The sequence below is a fragment of the Sarcophilus harrisii genome, chromosome 3, assembly GCF_902635505.1.
Source record: "Sarcophilus harrisii chromosome 3, mSarHar1.11, whole genome shotgun sequence".
Taxonomy (NCBI): domain Eukaryota; kingdom Metazoa; phylum Chordata; class Mammalia; order Dasyuromorphia; family Dasyuridae; genus Sarcophilus; species Sarcophilus harrisii.
This window is the reverse complement of record NC_045428.1, coordinates 173,300,047-173,323,669: the sequence shown is the minus strand read 5'-3', so window position 1 is coordinate 173,323,669 and position 23,623 is coordinate 173,300,047. Positions and strand designations below refer to the sequence as shown.

At 31.4% G+C, this 23,623-nt stretch overlaps 1 protein-coding gene across 1 annotated transcript in view; it reads left to right on the top strand.

The window, feature by feature from the left end:
* The window catches only part of MRPS9 (mitochondrial ribosomal protein S9), a 78,420-nt gene that overhangs the window by 36,134 nt on the left and 18,663 nt on the right, over nucleotides 1-23,623 (top strand). Inside the window, exons 3-5 of the mRNA XM_003765687.3 lie at nucleotides 292-354; nucleotides 449-479; nucleotides 15,411-15,490. Of these exons, the coding sequence (XP_003765735.1) occupies nucleotides 292-354; nucleotides 449-479; nucleotides 15,411-15,490 (174 nt within the window). The remainder of the gene's footprint in view (nucleotides 1-291; nucleotides 355-448; nucleotides 480-15,410; nucleotides 15,491-23,623) is intronic.

Here is a 23,623-nt window from a genome sequence, read left to right as displayed (position 1 = left end):
GTTGGAAGCATTGTATTATATGTTAGTATAGAGAATGCCCACTTGGATGGAATCACAAACTTACCACTCTATTACTCTAGATGAAAATTATCTCTCCTTCCTATATTCCTTTAATAACGCATTAAAACTCTCTTAGCACCCATAATACTCTAAATTATTATATATTATTTGCATATATATTTAAAATATCTTTGTAGATTCTAAGCATATGAACTCAGGTCTTTTTTGTATCATTGCATATAATTGGCATTCTAAATTGATAATTTAAATGCTTTTTTTTTTAATTTTTAGAGAGCTATTGCATATCTCTTCCCAAGTGGCTTATTTGAGAAAAGGGCCAGGCCAATTATGAAGGTATATTAATTTTATTTACTACTATAAAATTTTTTCACTATATTTTTTTCATGTTATATCTAGTGATTAATGTACCTTTTACTTATTTTTACAGCATCCTGATGACATTTTTCCAAAGCGTAGAGGTAAGTATACTTAGACTCCATTTTCATTTTATATCATTTTTTTAGAGACAAAGTGCTATATTATAATATAGTGGGTAAAATTTCCAAAATAATTTTTATAAGTGTAAAACCAATTCCTTGGTCTAAAACAGAAACAGTATAACTAAAACTAAAAACAGAAGGAAATAACTACAATTTCCAAAGGAAACTTTGAAAAACATCTTAAACAGTTAAAATTTTAGTCTTTAGTTTTCTTCTATAGGGAATAGGACTAGGAGCTAGACCTGTAATTTCATTTTCTCTGGAAACTCCCAAATGAAGGAACTAAACCAAGCCCAGGCCTTTTCTGCAAGTAAACTCTACCTTAAAGTGGCCTGTGGCATTGAGAAAGGTAAATGACTTGCCCCAAGTCATATAGTCATTATCTAGGAGATATGAGATTAGAACCCAAGTCTTTGAGATTTCAAGGCCAACTCTTCATTCAAGCCATGCTTCCTCGCCAGTTTCCTTTTATATTTTTTAAACTAATATTGGTAAAGTTCAGTGAAAATATAAAAATTTACTTTAAAATAAATTAACATGTTACTAAAGGAAATTGTTATGACAAAATTAAAAGTCCAGATAGAAATAGTTTAACAATATTGCATAATAGTAATAGATTGATGAGTTTTGTGTTCTGGGGTGTGGGTGTGTGTTTTGGTCCATTTTGTTTGTTTTATTTTTATGGTGCTAAGGAATTCTATTTATGTAAACAAGTAATTGTTCTGCAACTAATTGCCTTAAAGAATTACATAGAGAATTCTTTCTAACCTGGGTTATTCTGTCAGAAGCCAGACTTTGAACCCAAATTATTCTGACTCTGACTTTCTCTTTATTCTTTGTACCACCCTGCAACTCACCAAATTTTATAAAATGTTTGTGTTAAAGGTCCATGTTTTTAGCAATTTTTTATCAACTTGTTCAGGAACACTTCATCATAAAAGCTATATGAGACTGACTATATTTATTTGTGTTATGTAGATTATATATAGTTAGTGTTAAATTATATACTATCAAAAATATCAATTATACATCTTAGGGTATGTCAGATATATTTTATGTCTAATTATATACATAAAATTCTCTTTCCCACTGTACTCAGAAATTAGAAAATGTAGCAATTTCAAAATTCAGAGGATGGTGGTTTCCTTACCTCTACTGACTCCATAGCATTTATAAAGCCCTTTCTTTACTGAGTCGCCTCATTTCTTCTTTTCTTAAAAGCAGTATCTTTGATTCATTCACTTTTCCTAAAAGTGCTATATAATCTTTTTTTTAATTGAAATTAAAATTTTGTGTGTGTGTGTGTGTGTGTGTGTGTGTAATTCAGTTATACTCATGAAAGCGGAAAACATTGTGAAGAAACCGTGTAGCTTCTAAGCGCTTTAGAAACATGTAGACATCTTAGATGAAGAAGTAAAAACTATTGGCTCTTTGTAAGATAGCCTTATATATAAACCATCCATCTCTAGTGCAGCATTATTTTGACCAATAAGGGAAAAAAGTGACTGAAGAAAAATAAAATGGCAAATATCAAGGTCAATATTTTACAGAGTTGGTAGGGACCCCAATAGCCATCTTGTCCAACCTCACAAATGGAAAGAATCCTTATTTTAAACATTCCTTGCAAGTAGTTATGACCAGGATCTGCTTGAAGACTTTCCAATGAGAGTTAATCCCACTAGCACTTGAAGTATTCTAATCCTCTCGGGAGCATCTCATACTCAAGCTTAACATGCCCAGAATAATTCATATTTATACAAAATTAGCCCCTTTTTCCAACTTCCTTATTCCTAATGAAGGGACCACTATTCTAGTCTCCCACCTCTCACCTCTGATAGACTATTAAAATGATGTTGTAATTGGTCTCCCTGCCCTAACCCTAATTCAATAGGTACTTGTCAAATGATTTTCCTTAAACATAGCATTGACCATGTTAGTCCCCTACTCAAAATCTCCATTGCTTTCCTATTGCTTCTGTTATAAAATTTCTAGCCTTCCAATTAGTTTTTTTTTTTTTAATTAAAACTTTTTATTTTCAAAACATGCGTGGCTAATTTTTCAACATTAACTCTTGCAAAAACCTTGTGTTCCAGTCCCCTTCCCCCCTTTCCTCATTCTCTCCCCTAGATGGCAAGCAATCCAATATATGTTAAATATGTAGAAATATATGTTAAATCTGGTATATGAATAGATATATACAATTATCTGATTAGTTTTTAAAGTCCTTCGCAAGCTGATCCCAACCTTCCTTTCTAGCCTTATTACATATAAATTCTAATTTTCACTTTTTTTCTGTGCAGCACTCTATCTTCTATTTATTTACCTTTACACTACTACCCAAGCTAGAAATGTTTTCTCCAAATTTTTTATCAAAGAAAACCTGTTTTCCTTCATAATATATCTCAAGGACCTTCAAGATGAAGCTTTTTCTCCATCCCTTAAAATGCTAGTACCTTTCTACCCTGTTTTTATTCTCTGTAATAGTACTTATTCTCAATAAGTACTTATTGTCTTTCCCCCTCCTCCAATTTGAATGTTAGATCGTTGAAGACAAAGAGTATTTTTGCTTTTCTTTGAATCCCCAGTGCTCCTTTGTATCTCCAGTGCTTTTAGTGTAGTGCCCATGTACCCTAGTACATGGTAAACACAATAAATGCTTTTTCAATCTTTTCGTCATAAACAGCATAGTTTATACAAATTACTGGAACTAAGTTTTGAAATGAAAAATAAGGCCCTGAAATGAAGAAATTTATTATCTAGTTAAGGCCAAGATGATGTAAGTATGGCAAAAGGTCATATTTTATAAATCAGGGCTACATATTAAAGGAAAAATTAAGGAGGGGAGGAAGAAGATTTAATTGCAAAACTTTGTAGAATTCCTAGTTGCATTTCAAATAGCAGTTCAGGAGTTAAATTCAAAGCCTTTTTCAATACTCATTTACCAACTGTGGAACATAATTAACCTTTATTGGCAAGTGAGAGAACTTAAAGTGCTTATTACTACATACCAGGCACTGTTCTGAATGTTCTGGGGATACAAATTTAAGCAAGCACAACAGATTCTGCCCTGAAAGACCTCACATTCTAATGGAGACTGACAACACACAAAGAGGAACTGGAAATAAAATGGGGAAGATGTGTTCCCAGAGCCATGGTGGCAAGATTACAAGTGACTTGGAAGACTGGTTCCAGGCAAGATAAAAAGGCTCATCTCTCAGATCCTGGTGACATATAGGTTAAGTTCAAGTTTCCAGTGGGAGAAAGATGAGAATTATGGCTAGAATGTACATAGGCTAACTTGGCAATGATCAAGAAGTCTTCTTACTTTTAGTAGAAAAAATGATTATCTTTTCTCTGGGAACTAGAATTTCAGTTCAAGATAAAGGGACAAAAACTCATAGGAAGTTTGAGATTAATGGAAGTTTATTTTAAAAAGTATAAATTTAGTAAATATGTTAGCTATTTATACCTGAAATTTATTTATACTAATCATTCCAATTTTCTCTAATTTGATTTCAAATAACAATTGCATAGGAAAAATAGTATGTTGTAGAAGTAGATAATTCTATATCTGGTTGATCTAAAAGAAGCATGTAGTTCAACTTTTCAAGTCTACCAAAAGATGCTATATAATTAGTAATATGTAATTATTAAAAAATACAGAAATTAATCCACTTTACTGATAAGTAAAAGTAAGTTTTGCTCATAAGTTATATTACATGGAAGTATATTTGGAATAAAGATTAAATAGCAATTCAGTTTTCCAGCTTAGCAAAATCTTGTATCCTTTTTATAAGATTTTATTAGAGCCTTAAATTTAGTAGTTAGTATGTCTATTACAGATTTTTTTTGCTGTTTAACACATATAATGTTAGATTTTCTTAATTTCATTTTAAATAATATTTTAAAATGATGTAGGTTTTTTATTTTGATTACTAAATATATGTTGATTTTGTTGCTGAGGCTTCTTTGCTCTCTGCAATAAAGATGCCTCCCTGACTGTGTTCAGGTCTTTCCAGCTGGTTGATTTTTCCTAGGAAAGTGACAGAAACTATACCCTGTTTTAATAAAGTGTAAAAAATACCTTTCAATGAATGAAAAAAGTATGAAGGTGTAATGGGTAGAACACCCAGTCTAGATTAGGAAGAGTTCAAACACTTAATTTGTTTTGTGACCCTGGGGAAGTCACTTAAACTTGTTTGCCTCTATTTCTTCATCTGCAAAATGAGTTAGAGAAGGTAATGACAAACTATTCCTATAGCTTTGCCAAGAAAATCCCAAAGGAAGTCACAAAGAGTCAGATTTGACTGAAATCATTGAGCTACAATACACTTGTTTTAGGGGTAACTAAGTGGCACAGCAGATAGGGCATTGGGCTTGGAATCTGAAAGACTCATCTTTGAGTTCAAAACCAGTATGTGACCTAGGCAAGTCACTAAATCCTGTTAGCTTGGTTTCCTCCTCTGTAAAATGATCTGGAAAAGGAAATGACAAAACTACTCTTAGTATCTTTACCAAAAAACAAACAAAAAGACAAATGAAGTCATGAAGAGTAAGACACAACAAAATAATCTAATCAAATATAGTTAAGAAGGAAAATGATTGGGTAGTGGATATGTCCATTGTTTAATACCATGTCAGATGTTCAAGACATTTATAGAATAAACAGTGATTTAAGAAGAGCAATACTGAGAAGCATCAGTTCTAAAAAGATATAGGAAAGGAAAAAAAGGTTAAATGAAACAGGAATCTGTGGCATTTGGGTTTAGTTGGGATTGGAATTAGAAAAGTAGGTTCAAGAGTCCTTCTGAAAATTCATTTACAATCTATTTTTAAGAAGGAATTTCTAAATTGGCTACAATCAAGGAATCACATTTTCAGGCCTAATGTTTTTATACGGCTTGGGTTTTTCCCCTTGTACAACTTCTTTAATCTTTTTTTTTTTTTTTTCCTATTTGGATTTGATTTTATAGATCCTTTTTGTCTCTTTGACTTTCCTAAACGCTGTCACTGAGTATATGTATAGTGTTCTATTGATGCTTTATTCTTTAACATTATGGTTGTTTCTGAATATTTCCCTCTCCACTGAGGGCTCCACTGAACCTTCTCTTGTAACATAGAAAAACACTTAATTAAAGTTAAGCAACACTGTTGATGTTGTCTTACATTCTACTGTCAGGCGGTGATTTTTTTTTTTTAGCTGAGGCAGACTTCCCCAGGGTCACACAGGTAAGAAGTGTTAAGTGTCTAAGGCCAGATTTGAACTCAGGTCTTCCTGACTTCAGGGCTGCTATTCTATCCTCTGTGCCACCTAGCTGCCCCTATGGCAGTGATTTTTTTATAAACTCTGTGACCAAAAATGTTTTCTTATATTTCTCTGAAATTCTTATATTCATAGTTTTTTATAGTCCAGTCATTAAATTCATTTACCACAGTTTACTCAGCCAGTCTCCAAACAATTGGCATTCAGTTTTTCTTTCCTTTTTTTTTTTTGCTTCATTTTATATAAAATGATAGTATTTCAAATAAAGAGGTAAAACCAGATTAGTGACTTTGCTTGTGTTTCTAAATTGTATTTCAGAACATTTGAACCATGTCACAATTCTTCCAGCAGTAGAGTGAACGTGGTTAGAGTTTTATTTTATTTTATTTTTTTGGTAAACTTGAGTGTGCAAGTTTTGCATTTGTATTTAATTTACAGATTTTTAATGATCTTAGACATTTTTAATGTGGTAATTAAAAGTTTACATTTTTTTGAAAATTTTATTTATATCCTTTGACCACTGTATTAGGAAATGGTTCGTGGTTTTATATTTTTAATGTCAGTTCCTATACAGTTTAGATATAAGAATTTTAGTAGAGGTATTTGAGTTTTTTGTGTTTTTGTTTTTCTCCCATTCAGTTTTTCTTTTTCTAGCCAAATTGATTCTATTAGTACAAATGTTTTCTAATTTTATATAGTCACAATTTTTATCTTTTGTTATTTTTCTCCTATTTTTGGTTAAAAATTGTATCCTTACCACCAATTTTTTTTTTTTTTTTACTTATGACATGAGCTTTGATATGTTGACTACTTATCCATTTGGAGTTTAGAGTATAGTATGTTGGGCAAAATCCTAATATAATTTAATTTTTGCTAAGCTAAATTTAATTTCCACTTTAGATTTTTAAAAGTTTAGCATTTTGTTAAGTCTTTAAAGTTTCACAATTCCTGCCCAGATTTTGCTGACCTCTATTCATGCAAAGGGAAAACGTGTGATTTCATAGACTGTTACAATAACTTGCTGCAATAATTTGCATTGGTTATTTAATATTGCACTGGATTCAAGATTTTCTAAATGCAGGTAGTTCACCATTATAGAAAACAATCTATCCATGTCTTTTAATTCTTTTTTTTTTTTTTCATTTTTTTCCCCATAAGCCTTTCATAGAAATTTTGAAGTCATCTCTTTTTTTTATTGTTTTTTTAAAAAGAGAGAAGCAGTATTGTATATAACTTTTAAGTCAGGAGACACAAATTCAAGACTTACTTCTTATATTGTGTAAATATTGGGCAAATCAAAAAGGGCAAATTAATCTCTCTAAGCCTCAAGTTTCTTGATCTATAAAATGGGCATAATGCCTATAATCTTTATTTTGCAAGATTGTTGAAAATGAAATGACAGTGTATTTAAAATGCTTTGTAAAACTCAAAAGTGCTATATGAATTTTGTCTTTTGATAATAATAATAACAAGCTTTTTAAAATATAAAATAGCAGAGATCATCAGAATCATATAGAAAATGAGAGATTGTACATGCCCTCCTTTTTGACTTATCTGCTGTAGTAAAATGCTTTTATTATAAGAAAATAGTATTGAATATGAAACTGCATTTCTTTTAACTATAGTTATAATAAATTGCTGTGGGCCTTTGGGCAAGTGTTTGCCTCATTTTCCTCAGCTAGGGATAATAATAGCACCTATCTTTCAGGTTTGTTGTAAGGATCAAATGAGATACTATTTTTAAAGTACTTACTCACACAGCTCACACATAATAGGCATTTAATAAATGCTTCCTTTCCCTCTTTCTCTGTAATAACTTCTTTTCTATACATTTAAAAAAATTAATGTGTCCTTGACCTCTTTTCCTTTTCTTCCTTTCATTTTTTCCTCTCCTCCCTTTTCTGTGTGCCCTCTCCAGCTTTCCCCCTTTTATTCTTTTTTTCTTTCCCTTTCACTAACCTATTCCCTCTCTCCTTTCTACCTTTGTTATTTCATTGGAAAAGAAAAGAGGGTGATCAAAACTCTTGTAAAAATTACAAATTCTCACATTGGGCACATTTCAAAATGTTTATCTTATTCTATAATTTGAGTCCATCCATCACCTCTCTCAGTTAAGTTGATAACATACTTCATCATTTCTTTGAAATCATGGTTAAAGATTATGTTTATTGAACCTACTGAGAATTAATAACTTACATCCTAATACTTTTACTTATCAACCTTTCTTTATTGCACTGTGTGTGTTTGTGTTTGTGTGTGTTTCATGGATACAAATTAAGTCTTTGGGCTTTCTGTCAGTTTTCTTTCACTCTTGCTTCCTGTTTAGCTTACCTCTTTTTGAGTCATAAGGATCAATATTTGCCATCTACAGTTATTAAAACAGCAAGAAGTGATAAAATTTGACTTAACTACCTACACAAGAGAAATGAAGTCAATAAAGAATTCCTGTTGAGACTCAGATATGAAATTGAATGAACAGCACAAAACCTTGTCAATATCCTTGAAGTTTTGTTATGGTTTTTTACGTCATTTCTCATACAAGTCATTTTTGGAATAAACTTCAGCTTTCTTTATCTTTCGTGTTCATATACATTGACCTACAGTTGTCACCTACAATTATCTAAAAAATATTCAGTTAGTCCATACTCCTATGAATCTGATATCAAAGTAGATATTCTCACTGATGATACAGATTACAATTCACTCATGCCTGTCCTTCCTGTGTGATTCTTCTATTCTTTATGCATTGATAAAATCTATAAGAAACCCTTTGTCATTCAAACCAAGAACTTCTATTCAGATCCTTGATTTGATAGGGTTTTTTTTTTTTTCCATCTGTGATACATTGAGTTGCTATCAAGCCAAAATGCAATTGTAACATCAAAATTACCCTTTTTCTTTTTCTGGATGCCTCTAAGCTTTCTTCCTTCTTGGGAGATTTTGAGACTTGAATCACAGTTTTTAACTGGAAAATACTACTTTCAATTATTGATCTTCTCTCTTTTTAATTGCTGATTCTTGAGGGACTTGGGATGGGGAAGGATAGAATCATTTAAGGTCTTCCTTGTTTTTTCTTGACATCAAAAACATTCTCCTGAACATTGTGAACATTCAACTTATCCATCATTTATCCTTTTTAAAATGTGACTAGCCCATCATTTTTGCTTGTACATTTACTTGATGATATCTTTTATACTCATTCTTTTTAATTCTTTATTTACAACATATCTGTTTATACCTTGCATGTGCCTCTCCTCATTGGTAATTTTCAATTTCAGTTCTTTAGAGACAGTCATCATTGACTCACGATTGTATTACAACTGAAGGAATCTCAGTATTAGAAAGGTAACTTTATTTCTTGGAAAACCTTGAGATCATTTTAGGAAATTTGCATTTTCTTATCTTAAGGACAATATAAGCTGCAGTGTCTTTCTGAGATATAGACAGACAGGTAGACAGAGGGAGAAAAAGATGATGACAAATTTTATATGTTGTCCATTCAACTTCACATCATTCTTTACTTCATTTTTCCTCTGTAAGTAAATTAAACCAAAAACTTTTTTTTCCTTTTGTTGTCTCACTGTGTTATGAGAACTCTAGGTGACCTGTCTTAACAGTTGTTCTCAGTTACTTTTTTGAGGTAAGAATAAATTCTGAGATTATAACTTTGCCTTTGATATCTCCCCCTTTTTCACCTATACTTATCGTCTTCAAAATTGTTTGGCTTCCACCACAAGCCTCCTTTTGGTATAGTTATGGTACTCCAGTACCACATCTTTTCCCATCTTTTTTTTTCTTTATTAGGATTTGTGTTTCTTCTAGAGTCCAAATGTAATGACTCATGTAATGAATCCTTGTTGGGGAAAAAGATTGTATAGAAATATTTGCAGATCTTTTCTATCTTTTCTTAAATCACATCTAGATGACTTTAGTTGGAATTTTGGAATTTTGTTTTCCAAGCTTTCTTAAAATGCTTTTCTCTCCATTACTACTGATTTTCTCATGGGATAATGTAGCTCATAATGTTCCACTATCCTTCCTCCTATTTTACAAAAGAGTTTACATTCTAAGCCATGTTTTTCAGTGCCATATTTCCTTGCTTGGCAAGTAATTAAGTCTTTTGCTAAGTGGGATTTTTAGGGTCTTTTGGTTTCCATAGTAATTGATTTATATCAGTTAAATGTCTCTATAAAGTTGTTAAAATTAAATATTTGCATTTTTTCCCCTTCTATTTCTTTTTTCAATGTCAGTAACTCATTTAAGTAGGCCAGCTTGGAGGTATTTTAATTGTACATCATATTCTATACTAATTTTTATTTCTCCTAAAAGCGAAATTTGTTCTACCAAGTTAGTGTATGCAGACAGCTGATTCAGAAATGATTCCTATATCAGTAACAAGCAACTTCCTGTTTTTCACATATAACAAATTCCTTTTTTGTGTGATGTTAGTTTTTGCTCATCATCTCTAGTTTTTAGGATAACTAGGAACAAGAACAGAAGAAAAGTATTCAAGATGTATTTATGTGAGGCTTTTGTATATTCTACAATTTTTTTAATCTTTAATTCCAAATTCCTAAACCACATCTATTAACTTTTTCTTCTCTGCCTTTAAATTACTGAGAATCAGAATATAGATTAGTATATTTATATGTAGTCTCCTCAGTTCATTAAGAATTTATCTCTTTTTATTCTAGAACTATTAGTAGATAGGTTACAGTTATTCTTCTAGTGATCTTCAAACACCAAATAAACCATGCAGTTGTTTGCTTTTGCCTTTGTTTGCATGATAAAACCATTTCACCAACTTTGTTTACATGTTAATATAGTTCCTGTGAACCATCCTTTTAGCTTCAACTTTCTTCTCTCTTCTGCTTTTGTGTATAGCCAGAACCTCCTGAATGGTAAAATTCTATTTTGACAGTAGTGTAGTACACTTTTGCATTGGCCCTTGAATAAGGATTTCATTTTTAGAGGATCAGTGGCTGTTAATGTTTATGGATGGTCTAAATAATTGATTTTTGTCTGCCATCACACTACAGAATTCCAGCGTATTCAAAGGAGTAAATACCAGTTTTTTGGAATTTTTTTGGTTTGTTTCATGAGTTGACAATCAAATAAATAAATTACCAAGAGACTAGCCATCCTGTTCTTAATAAATTTGAAAAAATTTTTATTTCAAAGATGGACTTGACTATAGCAAGCATTTTATGATTTAAATAGCTGCACAACGGTCTAAGCATGCATATGTAATAATGAATTAATTCAGTGCTGTCTTACTATATTTCAGCATCTTCAAAGTAATATACATTATTAGTCTATTTTGTTTTTCCTCCCTGAATGGCTAGACTTTTCTTTTGGTCAACCATGAGTCTTTACTATCTTGTATCTTATGAAGTTTCCCTAAATTGACTGGTGTTCTGATTTCTACCTTTTTGTCTAACCCATCTCTGATTGTTGCGTTGCTCACTGTCCATTGCTTTTTATTCAAAAAAAATTTTTTTTGAGCAGGTTCTTTGCTTTCATTTTTGAATGTCTCCCAGACCCAAGTACTTTTTTTCCCCCCCAGATTACATTGGAACTAACTTTGAGGACAGAAACCATATTGCTGCTGGCCAAAGCAGAATTTGGCTGGATTGTTTCTCAGGGGATCAAGGTTTGAAACCTGGCTCTGACCATTCCTCTCTGGGTGGCCTTTCTAGTCATTCTCTTGGCTTCACTTTGCTTATCTATGGTTGCACTAAATGGCCTCTGAGTTTCTTTCCAGCTCTAAATCTATGATCTCCTGGTCCTTTTTCCTTCAACCAGCCAACCTAAGTTTGTTTATTAAATGTCTGCTAAGTGCTAGCATTTGAAGGCAGCTAAATAACTCAGTGGTTAGATCACTAGGTGTGGTATTAAGAAGATCTGAGTTCAAATTTGGATTCAGACATTCACAAGCCATGTGATCCTGAGCAAGTCACTTAATCTTTGTTTGCCTTAATCCTCTGAAAAAGGAAATGGCAAACCACATCAGTGTCTTTGCCAAGAAAACCCCAAACAAGGTCATTAAGAGTGACACAACAACAAAAAATGCCTATCTTTTTAATTTTTGTGATCTATTTGCTCCTTTTCCTCTACCTCACCTACACATAAGGATTGTTACCCCTTTCATCTTGCCATCGCAAGTGTTCTATTCTTGGTTCATGATCCATTTGCTTTATTTTCCCTAACACTATTCCCTCTTTTTTACCCTCACCCCTCAGTCCTTTTCCAGATCATAACCCCTATACCTTTCGTGGTCACTTCCCACCATTCCACCAGTAGTAACTGTCCCTCTTGCCTAGAGTAATCTGATGATTTACCTCTGCTTCTTGATTTCCTTCAAGGTTCTGCTAGTATCTCACTTTCTGCAAAAGGTCATCTAGATGCTAGGACCTTTCTTTCAGATTACCTTTCTTCTGCAGTTTTCATATTTTGTATCTACCTACTTATTTACATATTTTCTCTTCTATTAGAATATACCTTGAGGACAGACACTGTATTTTTGCCTTTGGTATCTCCAGTATTTATCAGTGTCTTTCACATATTAAGCACTTAATAAATGTTTGTTGACTAATAGTGCTTTTTAAAACTTGTTAAATGGAATCAGGAATATTGCTTTGCCTTGGAATTGACAAAACATCCTCTTGTGTAACCTTATGTTCATTTGTTCTCCCAGTTATTTTTACAAATATTTGATCTATTTGCATATGTTTAACATAGATTGGATTACTTGCTGTCAAGGAGAGGGGTTGAAGGCAAGGGAGGGAGAAAAAAATTTGGAACATAAAGTTTTATAAGGATGAATGTTGAAAACTATACATATGTTTTGAAAATAAAAAACTTTAAAAATTAAAAAACAAATATTTGGTCTACATAAAAATTTGAAAACTGAAACAGAATATTTAAAAATAAGCACTACAGTTTATTTCTATGCATCTTGTAGCAATAAACAGCCTTCCCTATTATAGGAAGAGAGTGTAGGAAAAAAAAAAAAAAAAAAAACAGCAGGGTGACACTTGGTTATATGACCCTGAGCAAGTTATTTACTCTTACAGTACTTGAGGCAATTCTCTGAGTTAGAGTAACAGTGCTACTATGCCTTGGTAGAGGGAAATGCTTCTCTGAAAGTGCTCTATTACACAAGTCCAGACAGATCCTAACCTTTTTAGATCATTTTTACAATAACCAAAGGGTATGCTATTTCATAATTTTAGAGCTGTAAAAGTTAAGGTTAGAAATTATGTAGGCCACCTGCCTCATTTAGCAAATGACAAAACACAGGTATAGTAAGTGTATAAGTGATTTTGCCTTCAGTCACCCAGTAGTTTAATGGTTAAGCTGGAACTAGAGTCATTAATAGTAGTCCAATGTTCTTAGCAATAGCCCAAATGAAACCCAAAGGTCACTAAAATAGGATTCTGTCTATATTATAGTAATGGAAGTATTTGAGTTAAAATATTTTCTCAAAATATTGAATCTTTATGGTAGAAGCTCAATCTAAACTTGCTCTTAAGTGTTCTGGGTCTGCAATTCAGGTAGAGACTAAGATGTGCTAAGCCCAAATAGTTACCCACACTATCATCAGGTATGGTTAAATGGGATAGCTGAATAAGAAGTAAAAGCTCACAATTCAGAATTTTGTGCTTTTTTTTTCCTGTTAAATATATCTCTTGAAATAACTATGAATTACTTAACCATTCTTTATAAAGATGAATTGATAGAGAAGTACAATGCCTAAATATTTTCAGCCTAAATGCTAATCAGTTATAGCTGTATCTTTTCAGGTTAAAACCTAGAAGGGTATGTGCATCTCTCTAGAGTTTGCTTTTTAGTAGAATATAAAATCACTTTTGAGCTCTGAAACATTGTTTCCTAGGTAGGTAATTGTTTCCCATTTGGAGCATAGTTTATATATTGGTTCTCTTGTTTTTCTTTGTTTGCTTACTTTTGTTTTTTCTTTTTCTATTTTATTTATGGTTAATGAAGAAAAATATCAAAGACAATATGATTGCCTTATGGCTCTATCTTCACTAAGGATTCTTCATGTTTGTGTTACTAACCCAGTAATTCCAAGTGAATTTGACTTTTTTTTTTTTTTTTACTTTTATTAAGGTTTCTTCTTCCTGGAGTCTATTTGTTCACTTCCCTGCTTGAAGTAGATTTGTCCCAATTCTGTTCTGCATCTTTCAGATACATTTTAAACAGGGCTGTTTTAAACATAGGCTCATTTATGGGGGAAGCTTCATGACAAACTTTTTTTAAACAATATATTTTTATGTGTAAACAGATGATCTCTAAAGTTCTGATTATGTGGTCACAGTAGATTCTTATATTAACTAAAATTGTACCTCTACAGGAAGCTTTCCCCAACCCTTCTTAATTTCAGTGACTTCCCTCTGCAAATCATTTCCTATTTATACTTCATATTCTTAGTTTGTAAATATTTATTTGCATGATGGTGGCTTGTTATTAGATTGTCTGCTCCTTGAAGACAAGGATTGTCTTTTGTTTCTTTTTATTATTCTTAGCACAGTGCCTAGCACATAGTAAGTGCTTAATATTGATTGATTATACACCTAATATATAGAGAGATTGATTCTGTAAGTAACTTTTTATTGTCCCATTCTTCTACAATTTTATTTCTTTAGCCATATTTTACAATGTGGAAGCATATTACAATTTAGGCTATAGTTCAAGTTTAATTTTTATTTAATAGAATTTTTGAGGGTTCTAAAACTAGCATAAATGGTTGTCTAGATTAGGACTTTTGAGCTGATATTGTTTTAATGTAATAAATGTTCCAAAAAATAGTCCTATATGAATTTTACCAGATATCAACAATGTTCTAGATTCTCTAAATTAGGGAACTATTCTTATGTTAGACACAAATATCTTTTTTAAAGTATTTTTTAAATTAAAGGATCTTTTATTTAATTTTCAATTCCATGTTAATTTCCCCATATTAGAACTTAGTATATCAAATTGTTTATCCACAGGAATAATTTGTTGTTACAGACCTAATTTCTAATTAATACCTTTAGAACTTGTATTTGAAAAGTGAATAAACTAGGAAGTATGTGGATTGATATAATAGTACTGATTCAAATAGTACAGTGTAGAAAAGCATGTACAAGAATAAAATCTTCAGAAAATTTTTAAGATTTATGTATTGTTTCAGTTTTTAAAGCTTTTTCCCATACATTCTTATATTTGATTGATAGTTCCTATTGCTAAGAGTGTATCATATAGCACCTAGTTTGTCATTTTTGGATATACTTACACATCCTGATAGGCATAATAAATTCGCATTTAATATTTCTGTTTGTAATCATGTGATAGTGCCCATTTCATATAAATTTTTATTGAGAACATAATAAGAATCTATCCTATGGTGAAATAGCTAGGATGATTATATTAGAATATTGTAATTTCTCATTAAAATAAATTTAAATAAGATATGTCCTAAATTATTAAATATCTAACTAAATATCTATGATATTTCTTTTCTTTATTTCTTTTTAGCTTGTATTTTTAAAATTAATCAGCATTATAAAAGTGGTTTAGAATTACAATTCGGCATGATCTATATACAAATTTTTTTTGGTCTCATCTGGCTTTTCATTTAGCAATCCAATGGGGAGAAGATGGCCGTCCATTTCACTTTCTATTTTATACTGGCAAGCCGTCATATTACTCATTAATGCATGTAAGTACATCATATTTTATGATAAATAATATAAACTATAAGTTAACTAATTACATTAAAGCTTTCAGAAGCTTCAGAATTTACTTACTCATTTTCATAACGGACAATAAGACCTCTAGAGGTTTGATTTTATGCTTGTTATAGATGCTATTAATTTAAATAAACGTTTCATTTATTGAATTTATGATTGAATGGTTTGTTTTCTTTTTAAATATTTTCTTTTACTAGGTAGTTTGAAATATACCAGTTCTTTTATTTTATAATATGATTTGCTTAGAGAGTTAAATTTTTTTTTAAAGGCATTTTATTAGATGTCTAGTAAAGCAACAAGGCAGAAAAGAAGGGATCTAGTATGACATAAAGTTGTTAGGTTCAGTTAGGCATTTGACATGAGAGAATTTAAACAGTTACATATAATTACATTTTAAAATTGTTCTGAGATTTTCATATTTGTGGATGAAAATGAATAGGAGTCTGGAATTTTAGTCTTAAAATTTACCTTTACAATAATGCTATCTCAGATATCAGCTTATTACATTCTAACTTCCATTTCATTTTGCCATATTATTAACAGTTTTTTCACAGCTATGGACGTTGATAGTGTGCAAATTCTTTGACTTGCCAGAATTGTCCTATAGAAAGATAGTCACTTATGAATGAAAGAAATCATTGAACATTTTAAAAAATAAGTTGAACCTGTCAAGTTTTATTTCATCCATTTCATGCTTATTCAAAAGTTACTCAAGTATTTATCAGACATACTCCATCCTCTCCTTCCCAATCTGATATCAGATTTCAAACATTCCTATGCTATACAAAGCTTTTCTATCCATAGATTATCTGGTGTTTATTTGTGCTCCACAAACCCAAAGGACAAAATCCCCACTTGTCAGATACATTCATTTCTTGGTAGGGGGTGGGGTGGGGAAACAACCTTTTTTTCATTTTTTGTTGACCTTGGGCAAATGAGCTTCTTGCCCTGGCAGAAATGAAATGAATGATAAATGTAGAATGTGTCTTTGCTGAGTAATGGAGCTACAGCCGAGACTTTCCACAGAGGTTTTCTCCTGCACAGCCTGAGGCAGCCCAAGGACCCCTGCTGTTCATTTAAATAGGTATGTCAAATCTGCCTCGAAACGCCGCTGGTTTGATCTGTGGTAATATTTGTGAAGGTTCCATATGGACTTGAGCCCCCTGCAGTGCTAAGAAATAATGTACAACGCTTCATGGTGCAGACGCAAATTTTCTCTGAAAAGGGATGCAATGCTGCGTTTTAGCTGTCGGAGAGGATGATGGAGCTGACGCGCTAGGCCTGTCAACTTGTTACACGGATGGGTTGCACGCAGCGAAGCTGTGGAAAATCTGTGCCTTTTAACTTTTCTACTTAATCACGGTTGTAGCATTGCCTTTAGACTGTATGCTACATTAATTCTCTTCCTGCCTTCTGCCTTTCATCCCAAGTTTCACGGAAAAAAGTAAAGCATGCAGGTCTTGTAGAGGAGCCTTATCAAACAGCTGTCATCCGACAAGTCATTTGCATTTGTTTTGGCTGAAACAGAGCAACCCAAGGGCAAGATGTTTTGTTGCATTCCATCATAATGAAGAAATTACATATTTTACAAGGAATATAACTTTGCTTTTAATTCTTTGTATTATTTTAAGACATATAGATTGTCCAAGATTATACCACTTCTCAAGGGGCCAAATGTTTCCCTATCACTTGACTGAGACTTCAAACTATATCTGATTGGCATTCATTTTGTGTGTTTAGTTGGAAAAATATCAAATCTGAAGTCAGAGTACCTGGGTTTGAAACCCCAACACTAACTAGTTGTATAATCTTGAGAAAGCCATAATCTTGCTTTCTGGACCTGTAAAATGGGGGTAATAACACTTGTACTAACCTATGAAGCACAGGGCTGTTTTGAGGATGAAATATAATATGCAAAATCATTTGGAAATTTTTAAATGCTATAAATGCAAGTTGGAATTATTATGAGACAGCATATTATGGTTGAAAAACCTGACCTTCAGGTATGAAGTATTAAACCTTTCTCATTTACTAACTTTATGACAAGGAGCCTCTAATTCACTTAACCCCAGAGTTTCAATTTTATTAGTTGTTATGTGGTATTTAAATTTGTATTAACTCATTTTGAGGGTTTGAGGGAGGAAAATACCAGAGAACACCATGTGAATTTGTAGTAGTAATAGTAGAAGTGGTGGTGGTAGTAGCAATAGTGGAAGTGGAAGGTTAGCTGTTGAAGAATTTTTTATGACTTAGCTTTTCATTAAACAAAATGTTTAGGTCATTTTGTTCTGCAGGCTGTTATTAGATTTAATTAAACAGTTATAGGAAACTTGATATTTAACATTTGATCTTTAATCAAGTTGGTTTACGTTTTTTAAAATTACAAATGTACTTATTAAACCAGAAAAACTATAATTAAGTATTAATAAAAATATGTTAGAGAATTCTTTAATGCAATTTTTAAAGTAATTACTGTGCTTCAGAAATTTGAATATTAATCCAGGTATGTGCCAGTTGAATATAATGTATCATACATTTTATTAAATTTGTAGATGTTATTGTACCCAGCATCATTTCTTTTGCTTATCTAACTTTACTGAATAAACACATGAACTCTAAAGCTTACAAAATTTGTTTTCTATTTCAGCCTTTTAGATACAAAATGATATTTGCTAAAATTTGAATATCTTTTGTATTCATTTGTCCTTTTTGTTCTTTTTTGTTAACTCTAGTCTGGAGAAAGTATATGTAAGAGTCATCAGTGTACAGTTAAAAGAATTAATTCCTCTCAGATTGTAATTTATTAAATAGATCTGAAGCTATTAACAGTTTTTGTGTTGTGTTAACGTAGTTCCTTTCCTGGCATCAAAATTTGATATACAAAAGTAATATCTTTTTCCTACATTATAGCCTGGAAACATGTAATTTGTGTGAGGCCAACAAACCTTTTGACAAGAGTGATTTAGATCACATATAGTGATGTCCATGTTGTGCCAAAAGGTTTTCCTGATGCAGTGTGTTTATTGCTTGACTTAGTTATGCAATAATAAATCTATGCTGAAACAATATTACATTCTTTACACAGAAAATTTATTATTTAAATTTAAACCTTCTTATTTTCATCATATGTTGGTACTTAGGCATAGCAGCTAATGTTTCTATATGCAACTCTAAATTTTAGGGCAATCATTAAATGATTTGTATTTTTTGTTAGCCTCTGAATTCTAACCTTTACCAACAGCAAATTAGCTAGATATGATTGTCAACCTTATTTTAAAAGGGGCTCAGGGAAGAGTGAAAAAAATTGCAGTTTTAGAGTACTGTTTTATGCAATTATATTTTCTCTTAGGTTACTAAAAATCCCATTATTTTTTTTTTTTTTTGAGACTGACAAAAGATTATTACAGGGAGTAGGAAGATAGAAGTTCAGAAATGTAAATTAGGATGCTGCTTACATAAGTCTGTAATTTGTTTGTTTATAAGATTTGTTTCCCTAAAACTTTTCCCTAAAAGTTGGTTATAATTTTGTTGTTAGTTTTTGTATGAAACCATATAACTGAAAACTATATATTTGTGATGGAAAAAATAATAGAAAACAATAGTATTGCAGAGTTAGTAATGAACATTTTAAATAATGGAATTGAAATCTTGAAGACTGGTGATTAAGGGAAAAATTGATGGATAAAAAAATGAGGTATCAGGTGACTTGTGGGAATGCTAAAGATACTTCTTTGATCTTTGAAGTTGATGACACTAGTTTTTTTCTTTCAATTCAAAACATATACCTTTCTGTTTTCTTGAAAATGTGTGTGTGTGTGTGTGTGTGTGTGTGTGTGTGTGTGTGTGGCGTTGCTTTTTTTGCTTTTCATGAGAGATTAGAGTCAATTAGAAGTTCACAAATGAGAGAGAATTAGAAGTTTTTCTGAGATTAATGAATACGGGTTTAGAAAATATTCGGGGTTCAAGAGGATATAAATGCATACAGTGACCCTAAGAAAGAGGATGGTAGGTAAGAGAAACTGGTACCAATAGAGTCATTGGTTCACAGAAACTCTTAGGAAAGATTCGAGGTTATCTAATCTTGTATAAGTTCCAAAATATACAATTTGCAGAAAGATATGAATTTATACTGTAAAATTTTAAGCAGAGTTAAAAATGTCTTGAACAAGCACCCATAGATTAGGTCCATCCATTATGATATCTCTAACAAGTAGTTGATCTTTAACCTTCTGCTTGAAGATGTCCATATGAAAGAAGAGTAGTATTGGAGTTGGGAGAGGAAAATAGTATGTATTTTATAGTATAAAACTTTGGTAAATCAGTTTGGAAAGTGCTATATTTCAATTTTAACAAGACTTTTATTACATCAAGTATTTTTTTTTCTAAAAAATTTGTTATGAGAGGAAAGGAGGGACCAGAAGACATTTTAATTTTTTAAAATTACTTTAGGAGTAAGGAAAATGAAAAAATATTTTATGACTCATTCTTATTAACTGTATCAATAGAACCTCATACAGAATATACAGCATCACACATATATTGCAAAACTGTTTATACCTGCTCACTTTTTTTGCTCAGGAAAAAATGGTAGTAAAGGAGATTTTATAACAAGGTTAAGGGAAGAAGGAAAATACTTATCTGAAATTGTTGAAAAGTGCATTCTACTGTCAGGCTGGATTTTTAGCCCCAACAGGATGCATAGTCTCAAGATTAAAATTTATAATGTGTCAGCATACCTTGACAAGTTTGCCAGTATACATCAATTGGTGCTAATATGCATATTTACACATTGTAGCTATAAAAAAGAGTTCTGAATTATATTTTTGTCAGGTAAATTCCTAAAAATAGTATTCACTGAATTTTTGCAAGTTGAAATACATTTTAAATTTACTTAAGAGAGCGTTTGTTTGAAGATTGACTTTTCCTGAGTGTTATTACTTTCACTTTAAACGAGTTACTTATGTTATACTTGAACTAGTGTTATAGTAAATAATTAGCTTTTAATTTGAGAAATATATGGGGCCTTAGTTAAAAGCATACTTTCCTAGTGGGTACATATTTCCCCAGAGTATTTTTATTTTTGCAATATGACCTACATTAACAGGCTTTTTTTGTTTGTAATATCTCAATGAATGAAGAATATATTAGCAATTTATAGTTCATAAATCAATAGTGACCAACGGTAGATTTCTGTCATTTGAGCTTCCAGGACTGAAGTAAACCTTTACTGATTTTATGATAAAAAGGATTTTATTTGATCTCACATTTTTTTTCATCTGGTATGTGAGTACCACTGACTAAAACTTCAAGAAATTCAGTGTAGTGTTTTGAAACCATGTAGCATCACTAGAATCTCTTCTGTAGTCTTTAAGTTTTAAATCTTTTATTTTCTGTTTTTGAAAAATATTATCTCTAAAATATTAATATATTGTTTAAGCATAGAAATACAGCTAGCTTTATTTCTCCTCCCATTTAATGTTGCTTGTTTATTCTTTCTAAACTCATAATTTCCACATGATTAATATTTTAAAAAGTTTAAACTGTAAAGCTAAATAGTGTTCTGTTCTTGGGTATAGTTTTTGAACATTCCTTTTTTATAACCTGAGCATCTGGTATTTTCAAATCAGACATCTTCTAAATTTGATTCATACATTATGGAAATCTGATGACACTAGGGGTGGATAGGCTTGCTTTGATTTTATGAAATATTAATCATGACTGTGATTAATGATTCAGCATTTCACATCTGGGTTATTTCTGTCATATTTGAAAATTATACTACTAAATAGAGTATATGAACTTATTGTAAGAGTATTCATACTAATTCTCTAGTGTCCCTGTAAAACTAAGTGAAATCCAAATGATATAGGAGAAATTGCCAGTGAAATTTTTTGATTTTTATATTTCCTGTTATATTTTATCCTCTCAAGGATCTTTTGATACAGATGAGAACTTCTCTTTGGAGACTTAAGGCTATATAATCTATTCTTTAGTGTACTGTGTAAAATTTGAGAAAAAATTCTAGTATGTAAAAAGAAAAATTAGCTAGAATATGTTGTATTACTTGTTTATTCATCAGCATCCTGAACACAAAACTGTATCTTAAAAGGTTTCACAATCATATTGGTACTTAATGAATATTAAGATAATTTTAGTGAAACTCATCTTAATGTATCTAAAATGCATGATATTTTAGAATGTAAAAGAACCCCAACATTGTTGTTCTACTATCCATCAAATTCACTCACACTCTACTTGTTCCAAAATACAGCAGTGGAAAAAACAATTTTAGTTTATTGATTTTTATGTAGAAAATTTATATTTCAGATAATTCTCTCAACAGACTTCATATTAACAAGCTTATCAACAAGATATAGTATAGATTTCATATTCTAGTAAAAACAAGAAAATTCTTGCTTTGGGCTATGATAATTGCTTCATTTCTGAAGAAAAATATGATAAAACAATAGAGAGGAAAAATACTTCTCTAGTTGGTATTAGATAACATCTGTATTTCTTTCTATGCACTAATAATGCAGGCTCTTAATAAAAGATGGTACAGTGAAAAGTGCATAATTAGAGAAGACCTAGAATTGACAACAATGTCAGAAATGTGCTCTGTAACAATCGGCAGACTTGTCATTTAGACTCTCACAGTCTTACCTCATCTATCAAATGGGAATATTGGTGGCATTCTATTGCTACCAGAAAAGCATTTTGTAAACTTAAAGCATCAACTATAAATATAAATAATTATTAATCATATTAATTATTGATTGATGTATATCTCTTTGGTAAATTGTTACGTTTCCTAAACTGATGTTTAGAAGGCCTTTTCATGGCTCTAATTAATATAATCCTGCAAAATCTAGAGACTTTGTATTTTTAAGATAAAATCATCCTTCTACCTCCAACTAAAAAAAAATTGTAGAGAATTAGTTGGGATCTTCTAGGTTCACGGGATGGCAGACAATCATTACCTATAAAGTAGTTTTTGTACTTTGCCTTCCTCAGAGATGTGGGATTATATAATTATACATTTTATCTTTATCTAGTTTTGTACTTTGTCAGAACATGTGAGAATTAATCCCTTTATATTTTTCAGAGATACATAGAATTTTTTTTTTGGCATACTGTTCCAGTTTAATTTGTAAGGTTGAAAGCTTCTTTAAATTCTTTGAAAATTAAAAGAATATTAGACATAAAAATAAACTTAGTAAAATCTAAGATAGATTATCTGGCACCTTTAAGGAAGGTTTTCTATTCTGGAAAAGTTAGTGTTATTGATTGGTGTATCCTTTATTTCATGGGAATTATTTTAAATATTCATTCTCTACTGCAGCTGTAGATACAGGTGTAAAGTGGTAATGGTGTGGAACAGTGATGTAGTAGAGAGTAGTGGACTGAGGCTCAGTCAGAAGATTTAGCTGAGAAACCATGAAGTAGTTCAAATATCCAGTTTCTTCAAGGCACCTAGGTAGCACATTGGATGAGCACCAGCTCTGAGTTCAAATATGACCTCAGATACTTAATATTTCCTAGCTATGTGACCCTGGGCAAGTCACTTAACCCCACTTGCCTCAGCAAAAAAAGTAAAAATCAAACCAAAAAAAAAAAAAAAGATCCAGTTTCTTTAAACGCATAATGGAAATAGTAATAATTCTATGTACCTACCTCGAGGAGTTGTGAGGATCAGATGACATAATGTGATCAGTAATTGTTTATAAATGGGTGTTTTAAAGTTTGGAAAATGCTTTTTTCAATAGAATGCTGTCAGTATTCCCATTTTATAGCTGAGGACACTAAGACTGTGAGAGGCTAAATGACCATGTCTGGTGATTGTTGTAGAGCAAGTATATTTCTGACATTGTTGTAAATCCTCAGCTTTTTGATTGTGCACTTTTTTCACTGTAGTTATAACTTATAATTATAAGTTATTGCCATTACAATCTTGTGCACTTAGTGTTCCTCCAAGCTAATCGCATTGTTTTCCTACTTTAAAACCTTTAGTGATTTCGCATTGCCCTCTCAATACAACTCCTAAGCCTGTTGTTCACGGCCTATCACAGTCTGGTTCTAGACTAACCTTTCTTTCCTCATTT